Source organism: Globicephala melas, chromosome 1 (assembly GCF_963455315.2).
Source record: "Globicephala melas chromosome 1, mGloMel1.2, whole genome shotgun sequence".
NCBI lineage: Eukaryota > Metazoa > Chordata > Mammalia > Artiodactyla > Delphinidae > Globicephala > Globicephala melas.
The window spans coordinates 187764018-187784124 of record NC_083314.1 but is presented as its reverse complement, the minus strand read 5'-3'; the positions used below and the strand labels follow the sequence as shown (position 1 = coordinate 187784124).

At 64.3% G+C, this 20107-nt stretch overlaps 2 protein-coding genes across 11 annotated transcripts in view; one reads left to right on the top strand and one right to left on the bottom strand.

Annotated features, from left to right (window-relative positions):
- The window catches only part of SAMD11 (sterile alpha motif domain containing 11), a 22520-nt gene extending 12171 nt beyond the window's left edge, over nt 1-10349 (top strand). For 4 of the 7 annotated variants that reach the window (XM_060284809.1, XM_060284827.1, XM_060284834.1 and 1 more), the window contains exons 6-14: nt 2286-2375; nt 2554-2688; nt 4411-4573; nt 5525-5640; nt 5866-5944; nt 6033-6529; nt 6754-6878; nt 7185-7295; nt 7411-7772. In XM_060284809.1, the coding sequence (XP_060140792.1) occupies nt 2286-2375; nt 2554-2688; nt 4411-4573; nt 5525-5640; nt 5866-5944; nt 6033-6529; nt 6754-6878; nt 7185-7295; nt 7411-7656 (1562 nt within the window). In that variant the 3' untranslated portion in view covers nt 7657-7772. Of the gene's footprint in view, nt 1-2285; nt 2376-2553; nt 2689-4410; nt 4574-5524; nt 5641-5865; nt 5945-6032; nt 6530-6753; nt 6879-7184 lie in introns of all 7 variants that reach the window. The other 3 variants (XM_060284814.1, XM_060284806.1, XM_060284817.1) reach the window with 3 other exon arrangements.
- Nucleotides 7741-20107, bottom strand: NOC2L (NOC2 like nucleolar associated transcriptional repressor). Of its 4 annotated transcripts, none has more exons than XM_030882523.3 (19): nt 20023-20107; nt 19727-19879; nt 18366-18540; nt 18161-18277; nt 17457-17574; nt 17280-17370; nt 15502-15580; nt 15281-15391; nt 14804-14917; nt 13918-14106; nt 13604-13743; nt 12669-12780; nt 11769-11882; nt 11416-11517; nt 10107-10250; nt 9888-10001; nt 8954-9107; nt 8699-8755; nt 7741-8402 (listed from the first exon to the last, which is right to left on the bottom strand). In XM_030882523.3, the coding sequence occupies exons 1-19, from the start codon at nt 20046-20048 to the stop codon at nt 8290-8292; spliced, it is 2223 nt and encodes a 740-aa protein (XP_030738383.1). In that variant the 5' UTR covers nt 20049-20107; the 3' UTR covers nt 7741-8289. The 4 variants fall into 4 exon arrangements, with proteins under 4 accessions (XP_030738383.1, XP_030738376.1, XP_030738398.1 ...); XM_030882516.3 differs by having other exon boundaries at nt 7742-8402; nt 17457-17577; XM_030882538.3 differs by lacking the exon at nt 8699-8755 and having other exon boundaries at nt 7742-8402; nt 17457-17577.

Sequence of the window (20107 nt, the reverse complement as noted above, 5' to 3'; positions counted from 1 at the left end):
GGGGTGCTGAGAGGAGGTGGCAGGGGTCCCTTGCTGCCCTATGGACCAGGGCAAACCCACGGAGTTCCCAGCAGTGGCTGCAGCTCTCAGGAAGGCTGGGCAGGGGATGGTCCACCGTCCTGGGACACCTGAGTACCCCCATCAGGGCCTCCAGGTGTGCCTGTGCCTAGGTAGGCCTCTGGGGGAGTGCTGCTTCTGGAGCCGTGTTGGGGGCGGAGCAGGCGGCTGATAAAATCGAATTGCCCCATCAATCGGGGGAGCCTCCGGAGCCCCACAGTGGTTGAGATATTCTGAGCCGCCAGGCCCCCTGCTGCCTGCACACGTGGAGTCCTCCCCATGGTGCGTGGCCTGAGTGCGCGTGTGCGCCCCGGACCCGGCCAGAGGCCTGGGTATCCACTCACGCCCGTGTGACACGCGTGTGTCAGGGTGCCCTCACTCTTTGTGCTCAGGTGCAAGGCCCGCATATGAGCACTTCGGGGGTCCCACGTGGTCTGCATGAGGCACCACGTGTGTCCAGGTTTCGCCCGAGCCCTGCCCTCCTCTCGGGACTCCACTTCTCAGCGGCTCCCACGTCCTGCGGCCGGCCCCTGGGTGGAGGCCTTCGCCCGCCCTCACCTTCTCAGCCCCAGCAGCACGTGTCAGTCCTGTTCTTACCCGGGCCGGAAGGGTCGGGAGGAGAGGGCTTGGGGCGGCCCTGCAGACCTCTGGCGACCGTGTGTGTGTCTGCTTCTGGCTGCCCCGGGTGTGCCTGTGAGTAGATGTGGCCTCATGAGGGCCTGGTGAGCCCCAGACCCCCACGGCAGGAGCCCCCTGCGGCCATGGGCCTGGTTCTCACTGTGGGTCCCCCCCACAGTCAGGTGCTCCCCAGCACCTCTCCCAGGCAGAGAGGAGCCCCACCCCCAGCATGGAAAATGGGAAACAGATCGCAGGGAGGTGAGAGCCCTGGGTCGTTCTCTGGGTCCAGGAGGCGTGCGTACAGGGTGGGGTTCGGGCAGCAGGTGTGGACCCAGCCCAGACCCACCCTCCCGTCTGGCACAGCTGGACGCTGCAGCCCTGCTGGCCGGAGACCCTTTGGCTTCCCGAGGGGCCTTGTGCAGGTTGAGCACCCCCCCCACCCATCCTGCTAGGTCACTGAGGTAGGACCCTTCGTCTGGGCGGTCCCTCGTCCCTCCCGGTGCAAGGCCTGGGGCTAGGCCCCTGGGCCCCGGCCAGTGGCAGGAGGTAGCCGAGATCAATAAGTTATTAGCACCATTCTGTCAGCTGTAAAGTGCAGATTGATCTGCACGCACTTCCCCACCTGATAAAAATGACAGATTAAAGGAATAAGGAGAAGGCGGGCCCCTCACCCACCCAGAGCCCCGTGAGGATGGAGAGGGGGCCAGGAGCACGGGGTCTGGACGGGAGGCCAGCACTGTGGTGGGTTAGGGTAGGTAACTGTGGTGGGTCCAGGAGACCAAGCCAATTGCTGAGCTGTTCCACAGAAACCTCCCAGGCCTTGGGCTCGGGAGGGAGCCTGGCGTCTGGGTGCAGGGGCTGGGATGGATGAGTATGGCTTGGATGTGGTACCTGAGAGAGGACTTCAGGATGGGGGTGGGGCTGGGGCGGGGCTTGGGCCACGTGAGCGGCTGTACGCAGTGGGTGAGGCTGCTTGGGGTGCCCTTGGGGGCTTAGCCCAGCCGGGCAGGTGGGCATGTGTGTGACAGGCCAGGCCAGGGTGGTGGCTCGGGCTTTCTGGGGGCAGTGAGGGATGTGGCCTGGGGGCAGGGGCCCAGGAAGAATGGGTGTGGCAGGTGTGCCGGGGTCTGTGGCCTCTAGGAAGAGCTTTGGGTACCCTGGCACGGGACTGCACTGCCGGTCCTCACCCGTACCCTAGGAGGAGAGGTTGGTTTCCAGTCAAATCAGGGTGCTGAGGAAGGCTCCTTACCCTGCAGAGGAGACTAGTCTGGCTGGTGCGGGCAGCATGGCACCTGTGGGGTCCCGAGTTGCTACCTGAGGCCGTAGCTGTGGATCTCCCATCGTATCTATGCACACACAGTCCAGAGCCCAGGGTCTGGACCGTCCCAGGCCCTCGCCCTGTCCCAGCCCCACATGAGGGACCCCAGGCTGGGCACGGCTTTAACCTGGCCAGGACCCACAGGCACCCCTGAGGAATGAGGGGTGTGGTTCCAGGCTGAGCTGGAGCTGGGCCGGGACTGAGGCCGGTATTGGGGTGGGCCTGAGCTGTTCCCGCCCTGGCCCCTACGAGCCCTGAGAGGCAGGGCGGGGTTCACTCTGCCCTCTCCCAGGTGACCTGTTGGGCAAGAGGCTGGGTCGCTCCCCCCACATCAGCGGTGACTGCCCTTCGGAGAAGAAAGCCCGAAGCAAGTCCCCTCAAGGTGTGAGCCCGACCCCCGGGGGGTGGAGGCACAGGCACTGGAGAGGAAGGGGGACAGCCCGGACCCTCTGCAGGGCAGGGTCAGCACAGCAGCAGTTTCTAAGAGGGGAGCCCCTTGCCTCTCCCCCTCGGCTGTATCTGAAGGGGAAGACCCCCTCTCCTGTGCTTGCCCAACACAGAGGGTCCATTGCTTCCGGAACTAGGGCCCGGCATGGCCCCCGAGGACCATTACCGCCGGCTGGTGTCCGCCCTGAGTGAGGCCAGCACCTTTGAGGACCCTCAGCGTCTCTACCACCTGGGCCTCCCCGGCCACGGTATGTAGCCCCTCCCCAGCATGAGAGCCCACCACGTGCACCGGACTCTCCCTGTCCCGAGAGGTCTCTGCTCACCCTGCAAAGAGGCCCTGGGGTCTCTGGCTGCTGACACCAAGGCTGGGATTGCATGCAGGTCTTTCGGCCCCTCAAACCTCGAAAACCCTTGTAGGTGGGCAATGAGGCCCACCTCCTCCTCCCCCTGCCCAAGCAGCGCTTGTTTGGGTGGATCTGGGGGAGTCCCCCCACAACAGGTCTCCCACAGACTCTCCCAGCTGGGCCTCGAATGGCCACTGTCACTTCACAGATGAGGAAGCTAAGTCTCGGGAGCCCACGCGAGAGTGGGAGGTGGGGGTTTCCCCAGGCCCAGCGCACGCAGGGCCCCGTGGCCCCTGGTCTGGACGGCTCCGTCTGGCGAGTGCCAGGTCCCTCCTCGGGGAGGCCAAGAGCGGGGCAGCAGTCAGCCCCTGAAAGTCCACTGTGGACGTCCGTCCAGAAGCAGGATGGGCGACGGTTCAGGTTTGGCCGCCCGGCCTTCACCAGTGCTCAGAAGGCGCTCCGGACAGAGGCGCCATGCCCATCCCACCCGGCTCCCAGATGGGACGCTTGGAAGCCCCCCTGCCACCGCGAGGGCACAGTCCAGCACCCTGTCCAGCTGCACCCGGGCTTTGCAGACCCCAGTCCGGGGGCTGGGGCCGGGGGCTTGCCTTTCTGGCTGGAACTGGGTGAGAGGGTGCTGGGAAAACGGGGCCGGATTTCCTCTCCTTACACAGGCACTGTCCCCCAGGGCAGTCAGGCACCGAGAGCCTGAATAATTCACCAAATGTTAATAATTTAAAAATCTTCCTTTTTAATTGCTTTCCCTGCCCTGCCTGGGGCCGGCTCCGCCGGCCTGCGCGGGGAGGGGCGATGGCCGCGGGGAGCGGCGCGGAGTCGGGCTGTCAATCAGGCCCCCGCCCGCCGCCCCCGCCCAGAGCCGACGGTAAATAACCCAGGCCGCGGGCGGGCGGGGGCGCGGGGCCCTGCCGGGATCGGGATCGATGCGGGCGGCCGCGCCGGCTGGGCTCGGCGGCCTGGCACCCGGCCCCGGGCAGGACCCACCTCCGCTTTTCGGGTAATTAATTTATAAACAGGCGGTGGCGGCGGAGCCTGCACAGTGGGGGGGCTACGGGGGGGGGACTGTGAGGTCCGGCCCTGAACAGGACAGAGGGCCAGGGGTGGGGAGCAGAGTGCGTAGACCGCACAGTGGGCCCGGGTGTTACCTAGGAGGGGGTTGGAGACCCGCCCCAACTCCTGGACAGGTCCCACTGCCCTCACTCTGGGGCCTTTGCACGACGCCTCCCCTCACGGGCTCTGCAGCCTTGCTCTCGGCAGTCTCAACTCTGGTTCCTGCACCACCAGACTCCCCTGCGTGAGACCTTTCCCTCTCTCCATCCCAACCACTTTCTTGTTTCTGACATCCCCATATCCCTTACAAATGCCCACTTGGCCCCCCTCCCAAGACCGGTGGGTGCCACCAGCGGGCCTTGCGCTGGGATGTCTGGTGTCGGCCCTGCCCCATGGCCTTCTGCTCGTCTTTCTGTCCCGGTGACGAACCAGCAGGGTCGGTGGGAGAATGTGCTCCGGGTCTGCGTGTCCTTGGCCAGTGTACTCCAGGGTGTGGGGGACATGAGGGCCTGGTGGGGGCTGGCCTCTGGGTCACTGCTGCTGCTGCCCCCTCCTCAGATCTCCTGAGGGTCCGGCAGGAGGTGGCAGCGGCAGCCGTGAGGAGCCCCAGCGGCCTGGAAGTCCACCTGCCCTCATCCACAGCAGGTCAGCGTCGGAAGCAGGGCCTGGCTCAGCACCGAGACGTCACCGCCCCAGCTGGCGCCCCGTCCTTCTCAGAGAGGTATCGGGGTGCCTGCATTTCAGAGAGACCCCTACATTCCCTGTGCTTGTTTCGGGGCCACAGAGCTGCGGTTGGCAGACCTATCACCTGGTTTCTGCATGTGAGGTCCACAGCCCGCACTTCCCCTTCGCCGCTGTACAGCCGCAGGGTCCTGAGTGAACCGGGCACTGTGCTCGGGCCTCGGTTGGTGGCAGCCGGGCAGAGGCCCAGAACACTTCTGGGGTAGAATGTGTGGGGGTGACCATCTCTCTGGGTGGGGTGTGTTTCCACGGAGCAGCTGTGGGGCCCGCTGAATCCAGGTGCCCCTGAGACAGCTGAGGGCTTTGCTCCCCCAACAGGTAGGTGAGGGGGCTTGAGGCAGAGGAGGGGGGGCAGTGCAAGGTCTGGGAACCCCAAAGTCGGAGGAGAGCTGGGGGCGGGGAGAGCCCCCCAGCAGTACCGATTCAGACACCGGAGCCGCTAGCAGCACAGGCGAGGCCTCCGGGGCTTGTAGGGGCCGGAATACCCCAGGAGGGGGCTGGGGCGGAAGGACTTCGGAGGCTCCCCGCCCCTCCCGCCGGGAGGCCGCCCTCGCGCCCGCGCCCGCGAGTTTCTGGCTGCAGCCGCCGCCTCCCGGACCGCGGTTAACTGCGCCGCGTCCGCGCAGGGTCGGCTAGGGGCAGGGGCCGCGGGGGCGGGGGCCCCAGCGCGGTAATTACCGCCACAGTCGCCGCCGCCCGCCGGGCCAGCGCCTCCGCGCCGCCGCCGAGATTAATTGGCGCCGCCAGCGGGGGCGGAGGCGACCCGAGCCGCGGCGGGCGCACATCGACCGCCCGCGGGGCCGGCAATTAGCAGAGGCGGCCGGAGCGGGGGGCCGCGGGGGCGGGGGGCGGCAGTTCCGGGAAGAAGGGGGCGCGCGGGGAGGGGGCCCGAGGCTGCGGCTCGCGCGGCTCACCACCCTGCTGTCCACAGGGAGTTGTCGCAGCCGCCCCCCTTGCTGTCGCCCCAGAATGCCCCCCACATCGCCCTGGGCCCCCACCTCAGGCCCCCCTTTTTGGGGGTGCCCTCGGCACTGTGCCAGACCCCAGGTGAGGAGTAGGCTGGTGCGCGATTCTGTGCCCCGGAGGTTGGGGGGTGGGGTGGGGCTGTTGGTGCGGGGCCAGCCGGGTTCGTCTGTCACAGACCGCGTGTCCATCAGTGCTCCCGGCGAACCCGCCCCTCCCCCTATGGAAGCCAAGGACAGACCAGGGCGGGCTTGGGTGGCCCTGGACCACTCGGCCACCCGGCCTCGTGGTCTGTCCCCTTCCCACCAGGCTACGGCTTCCTGCCCCCTGCCCAGGCGGAGATGCTCGCCCGGCAGCAGGAGCTCCTGCGGAAGCAGAACCTGGCCCGGTAGGTGCTTCACCGGGGGGTGGGGCGGCGGGGCGGGAAGTGTCACTGCCGAGCTGGCTGATACTCTGCGGTCTGTCTCCACGGCCAGGCTGGAGATGTCAGCAGAGCTGCTGCGCCAGAAGGAGCTGGAGAGCGCGCACCGGCCGCAGCTGCTGGCACCCGAGGCCGCCCTGCGCCCACCCGACGGTGCCGAGGAGCTGCAGCGGCGCGGGGCTATGCTGGTGCTGAGACACAGCTCTGCGCCCCTGCTGGCCCTGCCTCCCCAGGGACCCCCGGGCCCCGGTCCCCCCACCCCGCCCCAGGAGCCTGCCCGCCGAGCTCCTCGGAAGGGGGGCCCCAGCCCTGCCTCAGCCCGGCCCAGTGAGCCCAAGGAGACCACAGGGGCTGGGCTCTGGGCACAAGACGGTTCTGAAGATGAGCCCCCCAAGGACTCAGACGGAGAGGACCCCGAGATGGTGGCTGCTGGGGGCCAGGGCCCAACTGGAGGGGCCAGCTCTGAGGGGAAGGGGCTTGCCTCAGGGTCCATGCTGCCCCCTCCACTGCCCCTGGGCTTGCCTTACACGGTCAGCCCCTACTTCCACACAGGTGGGCACCCCCGCCATGCCTTTAGATCCCTCCATGGGGTGGAAGGAGACCGTCCCCCATCCCCCACCCAGGGTCTCAGGGAGGGCGTCCACCGGGAGAAAGATCCCTTTCCGTCATCAGTCCAACATTTCTGAACAATTAGGGCGAGCAAAGGTCAGCAGACAGGGGTGGGAGCATAGGAAAGAGCTGGCCAGAGTCCTAGTAACACTCTACCCCCAACCCAGGCGCCACGGGGGGCCTCTTCATGGATGGGGAGGGCGCCACAGCGCCCGAGGATGTCAGCAAGTGGACAGTGGACGACGTCTGCAGCTTTGTGGGCGGCCTGTCCGGCTGCGGAGAATATGCACCGGTGAGGGGACCCGCCCAGGACGGTCTGAGCACCCCCGCTACCCAGTGCTGCTTCCCACCCCAAGTTTCTCCTCAAAGACTGCGGGGGTGGGGTATGCACCAGTGCCCCCAGTCAGTGCGTGCTGTCAGTGCTTCCGCCTCCAAGGTGGGACACGTGCCTAACACACAGGAGACTTTCATCTGACGCTTCTTCCTGCAACTGCGCCAGCCGCTCCTCTTGGCTCCGCTTCCTCTGGAGAGCTTTGAGGCCACCCCAGGACGCACGGCCCTGGCACTCATGCCCTGACACTGTGCCCCCCACCCCCAGGTCTTCAGAGAACAGGGAATTGACGGGGAGACCCTGCCCCTGCTGACAGAGGAACATCTCCTGACCACCATGGGGCTGAAGCTGGGGCCTGCTCTCAAGATCCGGGCCCAGGTGAGCGCCTGCTGGGGGCAGTGGTCTCCAGACAACGGAGGGGCAGCACTGAGGCTCTGCGTGTGGCTGTACGGTGGCAGCCCCGCAGGCCCCATCCAGGCCCGTCTCTCCACAGGTGGCCAAGCGCCTGGGCCGAGTCTTCTACATGGCCAGCTTCCCCGTGGCTCTGCCGCTGCAGCCACCAACACTGCGGGCTCCCGAGAGGGAGCTCAACTCGGGGGAGCAGCCCCTGTCCCCAGCACCGGCCCCCTCGCCCTATGGGGGCGCGCAGCCCCCTGCCAGCCGAGCCTCACCCAAGCAGGAGAACGGAACCATGGCTCTGCTCCCAGGGCCCACGGACCCCTCCCAGCCTCTGTGCTGAGCTGGTGTCAGACCCCCCATCCTTCACTGCCGGCTGCTCCCCGGCAAAGGCCCCCAACCCCACAGCTTATCCTCCTTTCGGTTTTGGATGCAAAAACACAATTTTTAAAACGAAAACACATGATTTAAGAGGAAAAGAATGCGTTTCCGAAGACTCTCCGCGGGTGCCTGCAGGGCCTGGTGCAGACCGCGTGGGGACTGAACCCAGGCACGGGGCGGGGGTGCTGCACGCTGGGTGGCTGCGGACAAAGCAGACATGGAGAAGGCGCAGGCGCACCCCAGGCCCTGCAGCGTTGGCCGTGCGCACGGCGTGACCGCGTGCCAACGCCGGGCAGAGCCCCACTCCAGGTCGGCACCTTCACGGGGTAGGTGCGTCTCACCCGCCACCATAAGCTGCGGCAGGAGGCCAGCCCCACGGTGGTTTATGGCCGCCACTCCAAGACTTGGAACAGCACTTGGTCCTTTCTGGTCGCTTATGTTGTAAAAATAAAGCCCTATCCACCATCTACGCCCTGCGTGGGCACAGACCCCAGGGCCTCGGCTCAGCCGCAGCCGGGAAGCAGCACACCTGACTGCCTAGTGAGGTTGGGAACGCCATGCAGCAGCCCCCCACAAGGCTCCAGGCGGGCAGCCCTCAGTCGTCCTCGTCTTCGGAGAGCTCTAGATCCTGCAGCTCATCCTCCGGCCCCTGGGCCAGCCGCCACGGCTCCTGGGGGTCCGGCCCCGCCTCTGTGTCTGGGTTTCCATCTGCAGGGAGAGCGCACAGCTACATAAATTCTGCTTTATCAGGAAGAAGCCAGCCTGGGAGGTTACTCATCACTAATTAATCACAGCACTAATTAATTTATCGCTGCTGCTGTTGCTGGGGGCCAGAGTCAGCGGGGATGGAGCAGCTGGCCCAGTGTGTGGGGGAGGGGGGGAGGGCGTGGGCCCAGCTTAGAGCCGATGGCCCTGCCCACCCACCGGATCCCCCATGACAGTCTCGGTCCCCAGACAGATGGGCTCAAAAACCACGGCACCCCACGCTCTCAGGAACCACTTACCCTCTGAGCCGCTGACTTCCTCCACCCTCTGCCAAGCTCTTGGGGACCCAGGCGTCCCTGGGGACCAAGCACAAGAGCCCATGGGGGTGGACCCACCAGCAAACGCACAGAGGGGCAGCTAAGGCAGGACGGGGGCCGGGGCACAGCCCTGGACCCCACTTTCCCTTAGGTCTCCTCTGTTCAAGTGGGAGAGGACCCAGAACTGCCCTGAAAGGTGGTGGTGGGAGGGGGTGACACAAGGCCTGGGGGCCCCACCTCTCTCTGGGAAGTCGGGGGCGGCGTCGGCGTCCTCGGCGTCGACGTCCTCAGCGACGTCCAGATCAAAGAGGTCCTTGAATTCTGCTCTGTCCTCACTCTTCCTGTCCGCCACCTTGCGGCGCTTTACCTCTGGGAAGTTCAAATCTTCCAACTGGAAGGACAGGGACCCAGAGCTGCAGGTGAGGGTGGGCTCTCAGGGCTGCCTGCCCACTGGCCACAGCCCAAGCCCAAGCCCGACTCACATTCCAGACCCAGTCCTGCACCCTCCTACCCCGTGAGGCCCTCCTCTAGCCTCCAGCCCCCACCCCCATGCAAGGACCCCGCTTGGCCACTTTTGGGACACTTGTCGGCATCACTGGGTAGGCTCCCTGGACAGCCGCCCTACCAGGCCAGTGAGGAGGCCGCTAAGTGACATCAAAGCTGCAGGCTCCAACCATGCTCCTTCCCTAATTTTCAGCCATCACTCCCAGAACAGATGGCCTGCCCATACTGACACCAGGACAGGGATGCAGACAGTCATGCGGCTTGGCACGAAGCTGTCCCCTCAGGTCACAACGTCACGTACCCACCGATCAGGCCCAGACCCAAAGACAGAGCTAGAGCTCTTCCTGTACCTCCCTGCTGGCCCTTCTGGTGTCCACAGGCTGGCCTAGGTGACAAGGTCAGCCCAGTACTCACTCCTCCAAAAGCCCCAGCCCGTCAGGCCTGAGGGGTAGCAGCCTCTGCCCCAGCACAGCCCTGGGGCCTCTCCACCTGAAGGTCATGGGAGAAGCCCCCAGACTCTCCCCGGTTCTGCCCGCCATCCGCCTCATCAGAGCATCGGCAGCGCCAGCACACGGTGCAGCTAGGGTGGCTGGGGGCAGCACCCACCGACCCCTGCTGACATCCTCCCAGCCGTGCCCACATCCCCAACAACCCACCACCACCATACCCGCTCTTTGCCACTGATCTCCAGCTGGATCTCACGGTCCCTCAGCTTCCGCCACTGGCTGTAGTACTTCGTGAGTGGGGTCCCCTCCTCCCGGGTTCGCTTCTCCCAGGCATCCTGTGCAGGGAGATCCAGGGTCACGTCCCACCCCGGGCAAAGCCCCAGACCTCAGCCACACACTGACCAGTGGCCCCCGGGCCCCGGCACCAGCCCCCAGCTGACCACTGCACGCTGGTCGGACACGCCGAAGGAGACCCTCTGGCGGAGCCTGCGGATGTGTTCTGCGTTCTCCTGCACCTTCTCGAGCAGCTGGCGCACCTGACGGCAGTAGTTGGCCACCTTGCACTCCCGGAGGAAGGATTTCAGCTGCAGAAGAAGGGGGGCTCAGCCTAGCCCCAGGCACAAGGCTACTCTGCACCCTGCAAGCGGTGACCACAGGCAGGCGGGGGCGGGTCATGGGTTCGTGTGTCTCAGAGCCCTGGGGGACACACCTGAGGTTGGGGGGAGCCCCAGTGCAAGTGTGGGGGGGGGCGGGGGGGGGTTGGGTGACTCTATGGCCCAGCCCTTAGGGACCTGTGGGGGTCGAAGGGCTGACGGGAGGATGACCACCAACCCCGTGGGCCAGGCAGAGGGGTGGGCAGGGGCAGGATGGATCCACCCTCCAGGCCACATCCCGCCTGCTGCCTGTCTAAATAAAGTCGTGCTGGCACACGGCACACTCATTCGTTCCTGCATTTCTGTGAATTTTTTTGCACTTCTGCGGGCAAGTTGAGCGGATTGAGAAACGCCGTGATTGCAAAACCTAAAATATCTACCATCTGACTTTTTACCAAAAACGTTTGTTGACCCTCTTCTAGACCATGATCCCCAAGACTCAGAGAGAGGACGACGCACACACACCTATGTCTGAGCAACGCTGCCCCACTCACTACCAGGGCCAGACGGGCACAGGCCTCCCTGAAATGAGAAACCTAGGCTGAAAGTAAACGGATCTCCAAGGGGCTTCTGAGAGGAAAGACCCCCCCCATCCCACCCCGAATGTCACCTGAAGAAAAGCTGAGGTGGGCGGCCAGGGCTTCCTGTGACCCCCTAACGTCTCCTACCTCCTCACCTGGCCCAGGAGCACCTGGGAAAGCATGCAGTGAGACCAGCCCGACCCAGAGCCGGGGGCCGGTGCAGCCTGCTGAGCCCCAACACCCCCAGGAGCCCTCACGGCTGGTCCAGGCCCTGGGCTGTAGCACGTTAGAGCGGGGCTGACAGGTCCTGGGGTCCTCCTGACGCACCCGGGCCAGCGCCCTCCTCAGGCTCCCAGGCATGTACCCCAACACCACGGCCCCGGGGACCCAGCTGCCAGGTGATGCCAGCACAGAGACCCCAAGCTGACCAGGCCCTGCCACTGGCCCTGTGCGGCTGTGACAGGGCTGCCCTGCTCTGGCCCCACGCGAGGGGCGCCAGCCCGTCAGGAGGCGGTCTGGTCTGCTGAGGGGTTGGGCCCACGGAGGGACTCGGGCGGGGGGCAGCGGGCACACACCTGCAAGACAGCGGGCAGCGCCAGCTCGGGGAATGCAATGCTGTGGGCCTGACCGTGCAGGTACTCCAGGCTGAGGTCGTACAGCTGCTCCACCAGGCCATCCTGAGGCAGCGAGGGAGCGGACAGCGTCAGGGCAGAGGGGAGCTCAGACCTCGGAGCCACACTCGGGCTCAGGCTCATCAGGCTACCCAGCCCCGGGAGGCCCACAAGGTTCAAGCCTGGAGGGTAGCGGGCCTTCTCCCATCCACACTCGTCTACCTCCAGTCACCCCGCACGCTGACCTCGGTGCCCCGTGACATCCTGCCGTGACCCCGCCCAGGGCGTTCCCGGACCCCTTTGGAGGCTGGGCTCACCCGGTACGCCTTCTCCTGCAGGTTGACCTTGGACAGCTTCAGGATCACAGCAAAGTTGATGGGCCTGGAGCTCATGCGCCCCGGCCTCCTGTTGAAGTCGACCTGCTGGAAAATCTGCCCCAAGGACCCGTCAGCCTAGCCTGCCCACCCCAGTACCCTGGGTCTCTGGACACCCATCTTGAGACCAAGGACAAGTGGCCAGACACAGTGCCAGCCCCACGGCCTCACAGACACCAGCCCCTCCCCGCACAGCTCCAGATCTCTGGTCCCCAAGGGAGTCCCTCTGCCCTAGAGCAGGGCCCTGGTCAATGGGGCAGGACCAGGCCACACCCTTACACACTGCTGCTGTCCCCCTCCTGAAACCGGGCCAGAAAAACATGAGAACCAGTGTCTGGAGACAAAGAAGGGTCCCTCCTGCACAGGGTCACCATCACTGCAATTTCCTCACCCACGATCGCATCCCCACAGCCTGGTCCCGGCCCTAGTGGACCTCTAGCCTTTGGACTGAAGCCTCTCCCTACCTAAGCTACGTGCACACGTATACACACGGATACACACGCACAGAGGCAGCAAAGGGAACACAGCTTTGGAATCAGACGGGGCTTTCAGCCCAGCTCCGCCGCTCACTCTAATCTTGGGGAAACACCCAGATCGACCCAAGTCTGTGCCTTAAAATCAGCGCCCTCGGGCCAGCCCAGCAGAGCAGCCGTACTCACCTGCGGTGCCACTCTTGCCTATCGGGCAGGCACCGCACACAGTTAACACCCTCACAACCCGTGTGCTATGGGCAAAGAGCCAGCACTCAGGAGAGCTGCACCGAGTTGAGGAGTAGTCGGGCCACATGCGGCAGGAGGCGTCTTCCCTCCCGCACCCTCCGCCCCACCTCGAGCACCTGCTCACCTCAAGGATGAAGGGCAGCACCGGGATGAAGGTGCCTGTGCTCTCCGAGAGCAGTGTCAGGGTGCGCACGCAGTGCATGCGCAGCGGGTAGAAGCGGGCCGTGGGGACCAGCCTGGGGATGTGGGAAGGCGGGAGTGAGCAGAGACCCCAGACTCAGACACCCCCAAACCAGCCTCACCTGCCTGGCCCCGCTGCCTCTGAACTCTCCCCACCCCCTGGGCTCCAACCTCAGGAGGGGCTCCTCCCCGGCAGGGTCAGCAGCCACACCAGCCTCAGACAGATAAAAGCAGGACAGAAGACCCCCACCGAAGTCGCAGTTCTAAGGACCTGCCTCCTTGCTCAGTTACGGGGGCGGGCACCCCACCCCACCTGGCTAGCAACTCAATTTCATTTTAACACGTGAGACAGCAAAACTGTTCTTTCTTCTCCCTTCAGGAGAACAAGGATGCCCTCTGCCGGCCACGTGTGGCTCCGCCCGTCTCTGCCCCCACAGACCAGCATGATATTCATAGGCAAACCAACCCCAGCCGTGCCTCGTCACTCCAAACCTGCTCTGTCCAAGACGTCCAGGCAGATAACCCCAAATGCCTTCAAACTGCACACAGTCCCCTCTACCCCGCGTCCCCAGAATGCACGTGTGTGCGGCATCCTGGACTAAGGTACCAGGTCACAGGCAACCAAGAGGCCCAGCTGACAACAATTCTGGGATACCGGGGACAAGGCCACGGACAGCCTCAGCCCAGACCTTCCTCAGGTGCTGCCAAGTCACAGACACCACACCTGGAGGCCCCAGCTGCCAGGGGCACTGGCCAGACCCTCTGTGAACAACCCTGACCCTACCCTGACCTCCAGGACAGCCTCCTGTAACCTTCTCCCTGTGTAGCCCTGGCCCCACCTCCTTCGGCCCTCGGGGCAACCCCCCAGCCGCGACTCACTTGATGCAACCGATGACAACCTGGGACAGGGGGTAGATCAACGGCTGCAGAGCTTCACTGGGGCAGATGGTGCTGAGGGCGCGGGCCCACAGGTGGAGGCAGTGGACGAACTGCCAGCTGTACACGGACTGGCGCGTCTCCTGGGCAGAGCGCAGTCCCCCCGGTCAGCCCCGCCCAGGTGAAGGGGTCCCCTGCACCTATGCCACAGCCCCCGCCAGCAAGGGCCCTGGCGCCTGCCGCCAAGTGGCTGAGCTGCCTCTCGCAGGAGGCCGGGCCCCCACCCCCGCAGTGGGTCGGGCCCCGCCCCCACCCACCTTCTTGCGCGTGGTCATGGCATTGCGCAGGTGGATGGCGAGCTGGCGGATGTAGAGGAATGCGTGCTGATAGGCGACGCCCGCATCCAGGGCCAGCAGCTCTGTCAGAGTCCGCTGCATGAAGTTGACGAGGGGCAGGGTGCTGGGGGAGGTGAACCTGCAGTTCCTCACATACGTGATGTACATTTGCTGCCGGAAACACCTTAGTCAGAGCCACCTCTGAGCTCCCAGGGCCGCATGCCCCCACCACCCAGCTCCAAGCCCCCTGCAGACACCCGGGCCTTTCCCTCAGAGCTCGCCTCAGCAGGAACCACGGCCCAGCCACGTGTGCCGCAGACCCCCCCGCCGCACGGCCCTGCTTCTCGAGGCCCCACTGCTGCTCAGCCCACCGGCCCCGGGCAGAGTCTGCAGTGCCGAGGGGAAGGGTCTTACGGGGAGGCCTAGACACCCAGGAAGGAGGGAGCTGCAGCATGAATAATCATGCGAAAGGGCAAGGGCCGTGGACGGACCAGAAGGAAAGGAGGCAGAGAAGCCCCAGCTGCCCGCCAGGCTGATGCAGGGCGCTTCTAGAGGGTTCTGTGCAGGGCAGGCCACCCCAGGCTTAGAGCCAGGCAGCAGGGTCCCCGTCCTTCTCCACGTCTGATGTCCTCGTCCACTGAGGGGAGAGCTGTGCAGGCCACTCCATGTGGAGCCCCAGGGGGACCAACGGCTCCTGTCCCCATGCCATCCCGTCCCCCACTTCTCTTGGAGAAAGCCATGACGAGGACCTGGGTCTGCCCAGGGTCACAGCACCCGCGAGAAACACCGACCACAAAGGCAGCCTGCCCAGCCCTCAGATCAAGACTTTCAACCCGGACCCTAACGGAAGAGCCGGGGGCACTGCTACCTTGAGGACGGGGCTCAGGAAGACGTCCTTCTTGTGCCGGCAGACCTTGATGAGCACCAGGAAGGCCAGCACACGCAGCGTCTCCTCACCCGTGCCCCACAGGACCACCATCCTCTGTGGAGGCGAGTTGTCACCGCCTGCCCCGGGACCCCCACCCCCCACCCCGAGCCCGGCCAGAGACAGTCCTTCCCACAGCACCCCCCCCGGGGAACTCCCCGAGTTAGGGCTCAATCGGGGAGGAGCGAAACCAAAGCACGTCACCCCTCCTGAAGGCCGTATGGTGAAAACTGACCTCTGCTGTCCAGCGCATGTATGCACGTGGGTGCCAGAAAGCTGCCCCCCGCCCCCCAGGGGAGCCCGTCCTCGCGTGACTGGGCTGTGCTGCCTCGAGTGTGCCCCAAAAACAGAACCCCATGGGGTGGCACAGATGCCCCCTGCACTCCAGCCGGCAGCTGGGCTGCCCTGAGGCCAACACACCTTGAGCAGCATGCGGCACTGCTTGGGGAAGGTCAGGTAGTAGGGCACGGAGCTGCTGACGTGCTGGAGGACGGCCGCCGCTACTGTCGTCTCTGCCACACAGGCCACCAGCTGGGGAAGCAGGAGAGGTCAGCGAGGCCCGGGATACGAGGAAGGATTGGACCGGTGGATGCGGCCAGGCCCCCATGTGACCCGGCAGGCCCCGCCCCCCAGGACTGCACCTGTGTGACGGAGCTCAGGTAAGCCTTGATGTCTAGCCGGAGCTTCCCCCACAGCGGGCTGCTGGATGGCTGCCGCACCCTGCAGGGAGACCGCGCCCTCCAGCTCAGACACGAGGCCACAAGGAGGGCACCAGGAGGCCACCAGGAGGCAGGGGTGTGCCGCAAGCCACGTCCCATCCAGGACACACACAGTGTCCAGGACGCAAGGGCACATGGGCCCTGTGGTGAGACACCCCGCCCCCCATCTTTCCCATGAGTTCAGGGACCTTTCCAGCTGGATAGACGCGAGAGACACACCAGGACTCTCTCAAGGATGGCCCACAGCTACACCTAAGGAGGGGTACCACCAAGCCCCAAGCCCCCCACAGGCCACCCCACCCGGCCAGAGGGCTGACCATCCTTCCTGTCTGAGCCCAGGGCCAGCCACTTCCCCCAGAGCCCCCAGACAGACCCCTGGCCTCTCAGGCACCCACACTCCGCAGTCCCAGGTCTGACCCAGGCATCGCCAACCAGCACAACAAGCTGTCTTCCTTTGGGCCACGTACAGTTTTTGTCGTTGTTGTTAGCCTTGCGGCTTACGGGATCTCAGTTCCCCGACCAGGGATTGAATCCGGGCCACGGCAGTGAAAGCACCGAATCCTAACCACTGGACCACCGGGGAACTCCCCGGGCCACATACGCTTTACAGAGATCAAGTCATTTACACCTTAATTTCAGCAGCAGTGACTGGTGCCTAGGAGGTTTCTCAAAGGCATCGCCTCTCAACACTTGCAAAACTCAGCACGTTAAGTGTCTGTTAACTTTGCTAACGTGTGCAAAAGAACCAAGGACAGGGGCCCCTGTTAGCCTCCCCATGGGCTGAGGCCAGCTGCTGGGCACCTGGAGCCACGACCCAGGCGGCGCTGCCGCTTCCTCCCAAGCCCGCTGTCCTCCATGGTGACCGCTCTCCCCACTGCAGCGGCCCCCACGGAAGCCCGCACCCAGCCAACGCCAGCACCACTGAGCGCTGCCTCTTTGCTGCCCACTCACTCACTGCCTGTGGCCCTCCACTCTCGCCAGCAGCCAGCTGCCCTGCCCCCTCAGGCAGCCACCCCTACGCGGCCGCATCAGTCCAGCCCCGACCATGCCCCCAGGCCCAGGTACTCCCAGCCCCGAGTCCCGGCCTCTTCCTCCTCCCCCGCCAGGTGGTCCCGGCGGACCTCTCCCTGGAGCTTCCTTCTCCCTCTGAGCAGTGTCGGGGTGAGTGTGACCCTCCAAGCCTTTCCTGCCTCCCGGTCACGTGGCCGCAAGCTCCTGGGAGCCCCAGTGGAGCCCGCAAGCTGCCAAATGCGGGCTGCTGCTCCGCCCCCTCTGGAAACCTTCCAGGGCCTTCGCTCAACTGACCTCTCACACGGAAGTCAAGGTCCTCGAGCCAGCATGGATGGGGCCCCTGCCTAGACACACACACTCGCACCAGCCAAAGAGCAAGGAGAGCGGACAAGACTTGACTTGTCCAAAGAGAAAAGTGAGAATCCTGACCAGGAAAGCCAGGGGAGCAAAGCCCAGCACACACTCTGTGGCCCTTGAGGAATTCTGGGCAGGAAGGAGGAAGGACAGGGCTACCCCCATAGGGCCCTGAGTGTCCAGCCTCTCCCAAGAGCCCCACAAAGAGCCTGGCTCTGTCCTCCGCATCCCTCTGTGCCAGCTAGGCCTAGAATGGGCCCCTAGGTCCCAGAGCCCCTGCCTTCCCCAGTGCAGGGCCCGACCATGCCGCCCCATGCCATTCTCCTCCCTCTTACCTGCTACTGTCCTTCGGGGCTTTTCTAAAGAGCAGCTCCTGGAGACAGCCAAAGAGATCTCTGATGCAGAAAGTGACCAGAGCATTGAACACTGCAACGAGGGAACCAGAGATGCCACTCTCAGGACAGAAAATGGAACACAGAGACTGTATCCCTGGTCCCCTCACCCCAGCTCACCAGCACTGTCCGTGACCTGGAACTTGCTGGTCTCAGTGCCTTCCTGTTCTCCTTGGGCGGTGGCCACGGCTGCTCGAAACGCCTGCACAACTTCGTGGAATAGCTTTGGAGTGAGGTGCTGCTAAAAGGGCAGAAGGACCCAGAATGTTGGAGGAGCAGTCAGCTAGCTGGGGCTCCAGGAATCTGCTCTATGAGAGGAAGGCATCCTCGGCCACATCCTCAGACCAAGAGCAGAGGTGGGAGCAGCGTTACGGAGCCATGTGCAAGGAACAGAAAGAGTCCAGCATCCTCCTGGAAGGGCCATGAGGGAGGGGCGGAGGAGCCTGAATCTAAACAATGGCTAACTCCAAGTGGTATCTGGAGTCCTCCCTTTCCGGCCTTTCTTTTCCCCGCAGAAACCACTGCAAGGCCCTCAGAAGGGCCCTGGCTCCACCAGCGAGCAAAGGCACAGAGACTATGTCCTGCCCACAGTGGACTTCAGAGAGCCCTGGAGAAAAAGAGAGGAAAGGAGAAGGCAGAGGCCCTAGTCTCTGAATGAAGGAGAGAATGCAGTCCTGAGCCCTCCTAGCATGCAGGGAAAACTGCGAGATTCTCTCTCGTGCTGAACGGGATCAGAGGGGGCTCCTCCCACCTGCACTGCCCCAGGTAAGTGAAAGAAAGCAGGGGGACGGGAGCTGGGGCGGGGTCAGCGGCCCACTTCTCACCTTCGCCGCCTGCGTCCATCTCTCAACCGTGGCGAGCGTCACAGAGGCAGAGCCCCTCCTCCTCCCCATAGGCCCTCTGGGGGCCCCGTCCTCCTCATCTTCCTCCTCGCTCGCCTCCTGCACCAGACACAGAGGGCCCCACTGGACCAGATGCAGAGGCCACAAACACGCCCCCGCCCCCACCCAGCTGTGCACAGGCTCTCACCTCCAGCGCGTCGGGCAGGGAGTGGAGCTGCTCCTCCTCGCCCTCAGAGCTGTCCGAATCACTAAAGTTCAGCAGGCTCTGGTCATTCTCCTGCAGGAACTCGTAGAACTCAGGGTCTTTGTCCTTCAGTCGAGAGAGCTGGTCCTTGTGCTCAGACGCACGGCCCTTACGCCGGCTGAGAAGGTGGGGTCATCAAGTCTGACCGGCTGGCACAGCCAAGGCCAAGGGGGGAGGGGGGATCAGCCTTCCTGTCCTCCTCAGAGAACCTATGAGGCTTCGTCTGCTCCCTCCACAGCAGCTGCTAACAACCAAGGCAGGGAGCTTTCCAGAGAGCAAGTTTTCAGCAGATCTCTCTCTCCCCCAAACTCCGGACTCACACGTCCGGCAGCCTCTGCACACGTGTTTCAAACCCAAGGCGTGTTTCAAAACAACGCTGAACTTGCAGCTTCCCCCGAACTTACTCTGCCCACACGCTGCTCTACCTCAGCTGTCGCTAACTCCCCCTTTCCAGGTACTCACGTGAAAGGTAAACCCTCTCTGTCTCTCCCACCCAGCGCGCACTCTGCCACGAGATCTCATCATCAATACTTCCAAAAGTCTCACGACTCCTCTCAAACCAGCATCATCTCTCAATTCACTTGGCCACTCCAGCCCCTTACAACCTGCTCTCAGCACAGCAATCGGAGGGACCCATCCTGTTACATGTCACGCGACGTTACTTCACTACTCAAAACCCTAGGATAATTTCTAACTGTACTGAGACGCCATATAAACGGTCTACGAGATCCAGCCCCATCACCGTCTCTCCAGCTTCACCTCCTACTACTCTCCTCGCATTCCTGCCACAGCCATGCTGAACTCTGCGTAAGGCTCACTCCCAACTCAGGACCTTTGCTGTTCCTAATGCCTAAAACACCCAGACATTCTTCCCCTACTGCTGCAATTTACTCCCTCAGGTTTCATAAAACGGCCTTATCCCCTCCACCTAACGCTGCCGCAGAAGCTCCCACCTATGCTCCCTGTTCCTCCAGCTCCTTCTGCTCTTCTTTCCTGTCTGCAGCACTTATTTCTTCCACCGCCCTACACGCTGTAGTTTGTCCAAGACCGAGTAAGCTCTCCTGGGCCAAAAATGAATACTATCCTCCAGCGTTTCCCAACACCGGGATGACTTATCACGGAGCAGTCACTCCGTAAATACCGCACGGAAGAATAAACAAATCGAAAGGTCTGGGGGAGAGATCAGAGGTCCCTAGGCCTCAGTCCTGAGGCCCCAGGAGTGGTCAGCACCCTTCCGGTGGGGCGGGCCAGGACGGTTAAGTGGGCTCTGCTTACACACGGCCCGTAGAAGACGCTCCACTCACCTGGCCAAGGGACTCCCACCTGGCCCATCCGGGCTCCGGGTCGCTCCGCGCGCCGCCCGCGTCTCCGCCTCTGGGGCTCCTTCGGGCTCCGAGTCGGACTCGGAATCAAAGCCCGAGGCCAGGAACTCGTCCACCGTCAGCTCCGCCAGGCGCCTGCGGGCCATGCCGTTGGAGTCATGACTCCCCGCCAGCCCGATGTGCCCCAGCCCGGCCGCCCCAGGAACACAGAGAGGTTCAAGAGAAGCCTCTCTGGATGCAAGCGCCCGCCGGGAGGCCTGATCGGAGCCTCAACTCACCGCTTGCGGGTCCACGCCGCCGCCATAACTGCAGGCCCGTAGCGTGCGCCCCACTTCCGGCCCCAGCAGGCCTTGCGCCAGGCGC

Bases quoted from the DNA above. Each gene is read 5' to 3' on its own strand.
- NOC2L (XM_030882516.3), bottom strand. From the start codon at position 20,048: ATGGCGGCGGCGTGGACCCGCAAGCG. The intron at 13,744-13,917 runs GTGGGTGGGGGC...CGCTCTGCCCAG, and splicing joins CCATGACCACGCGCAAGAAG to GAGACGCGCCAGTCCGTGTA. The intron at 10,002-10,106 runs GTCAGCTGGGGG...CTCCCTGCACAG, and splicing joins TGTCCGACCAGCGTGCAGTG to GATGCCTGGGAGAAGCGAAC.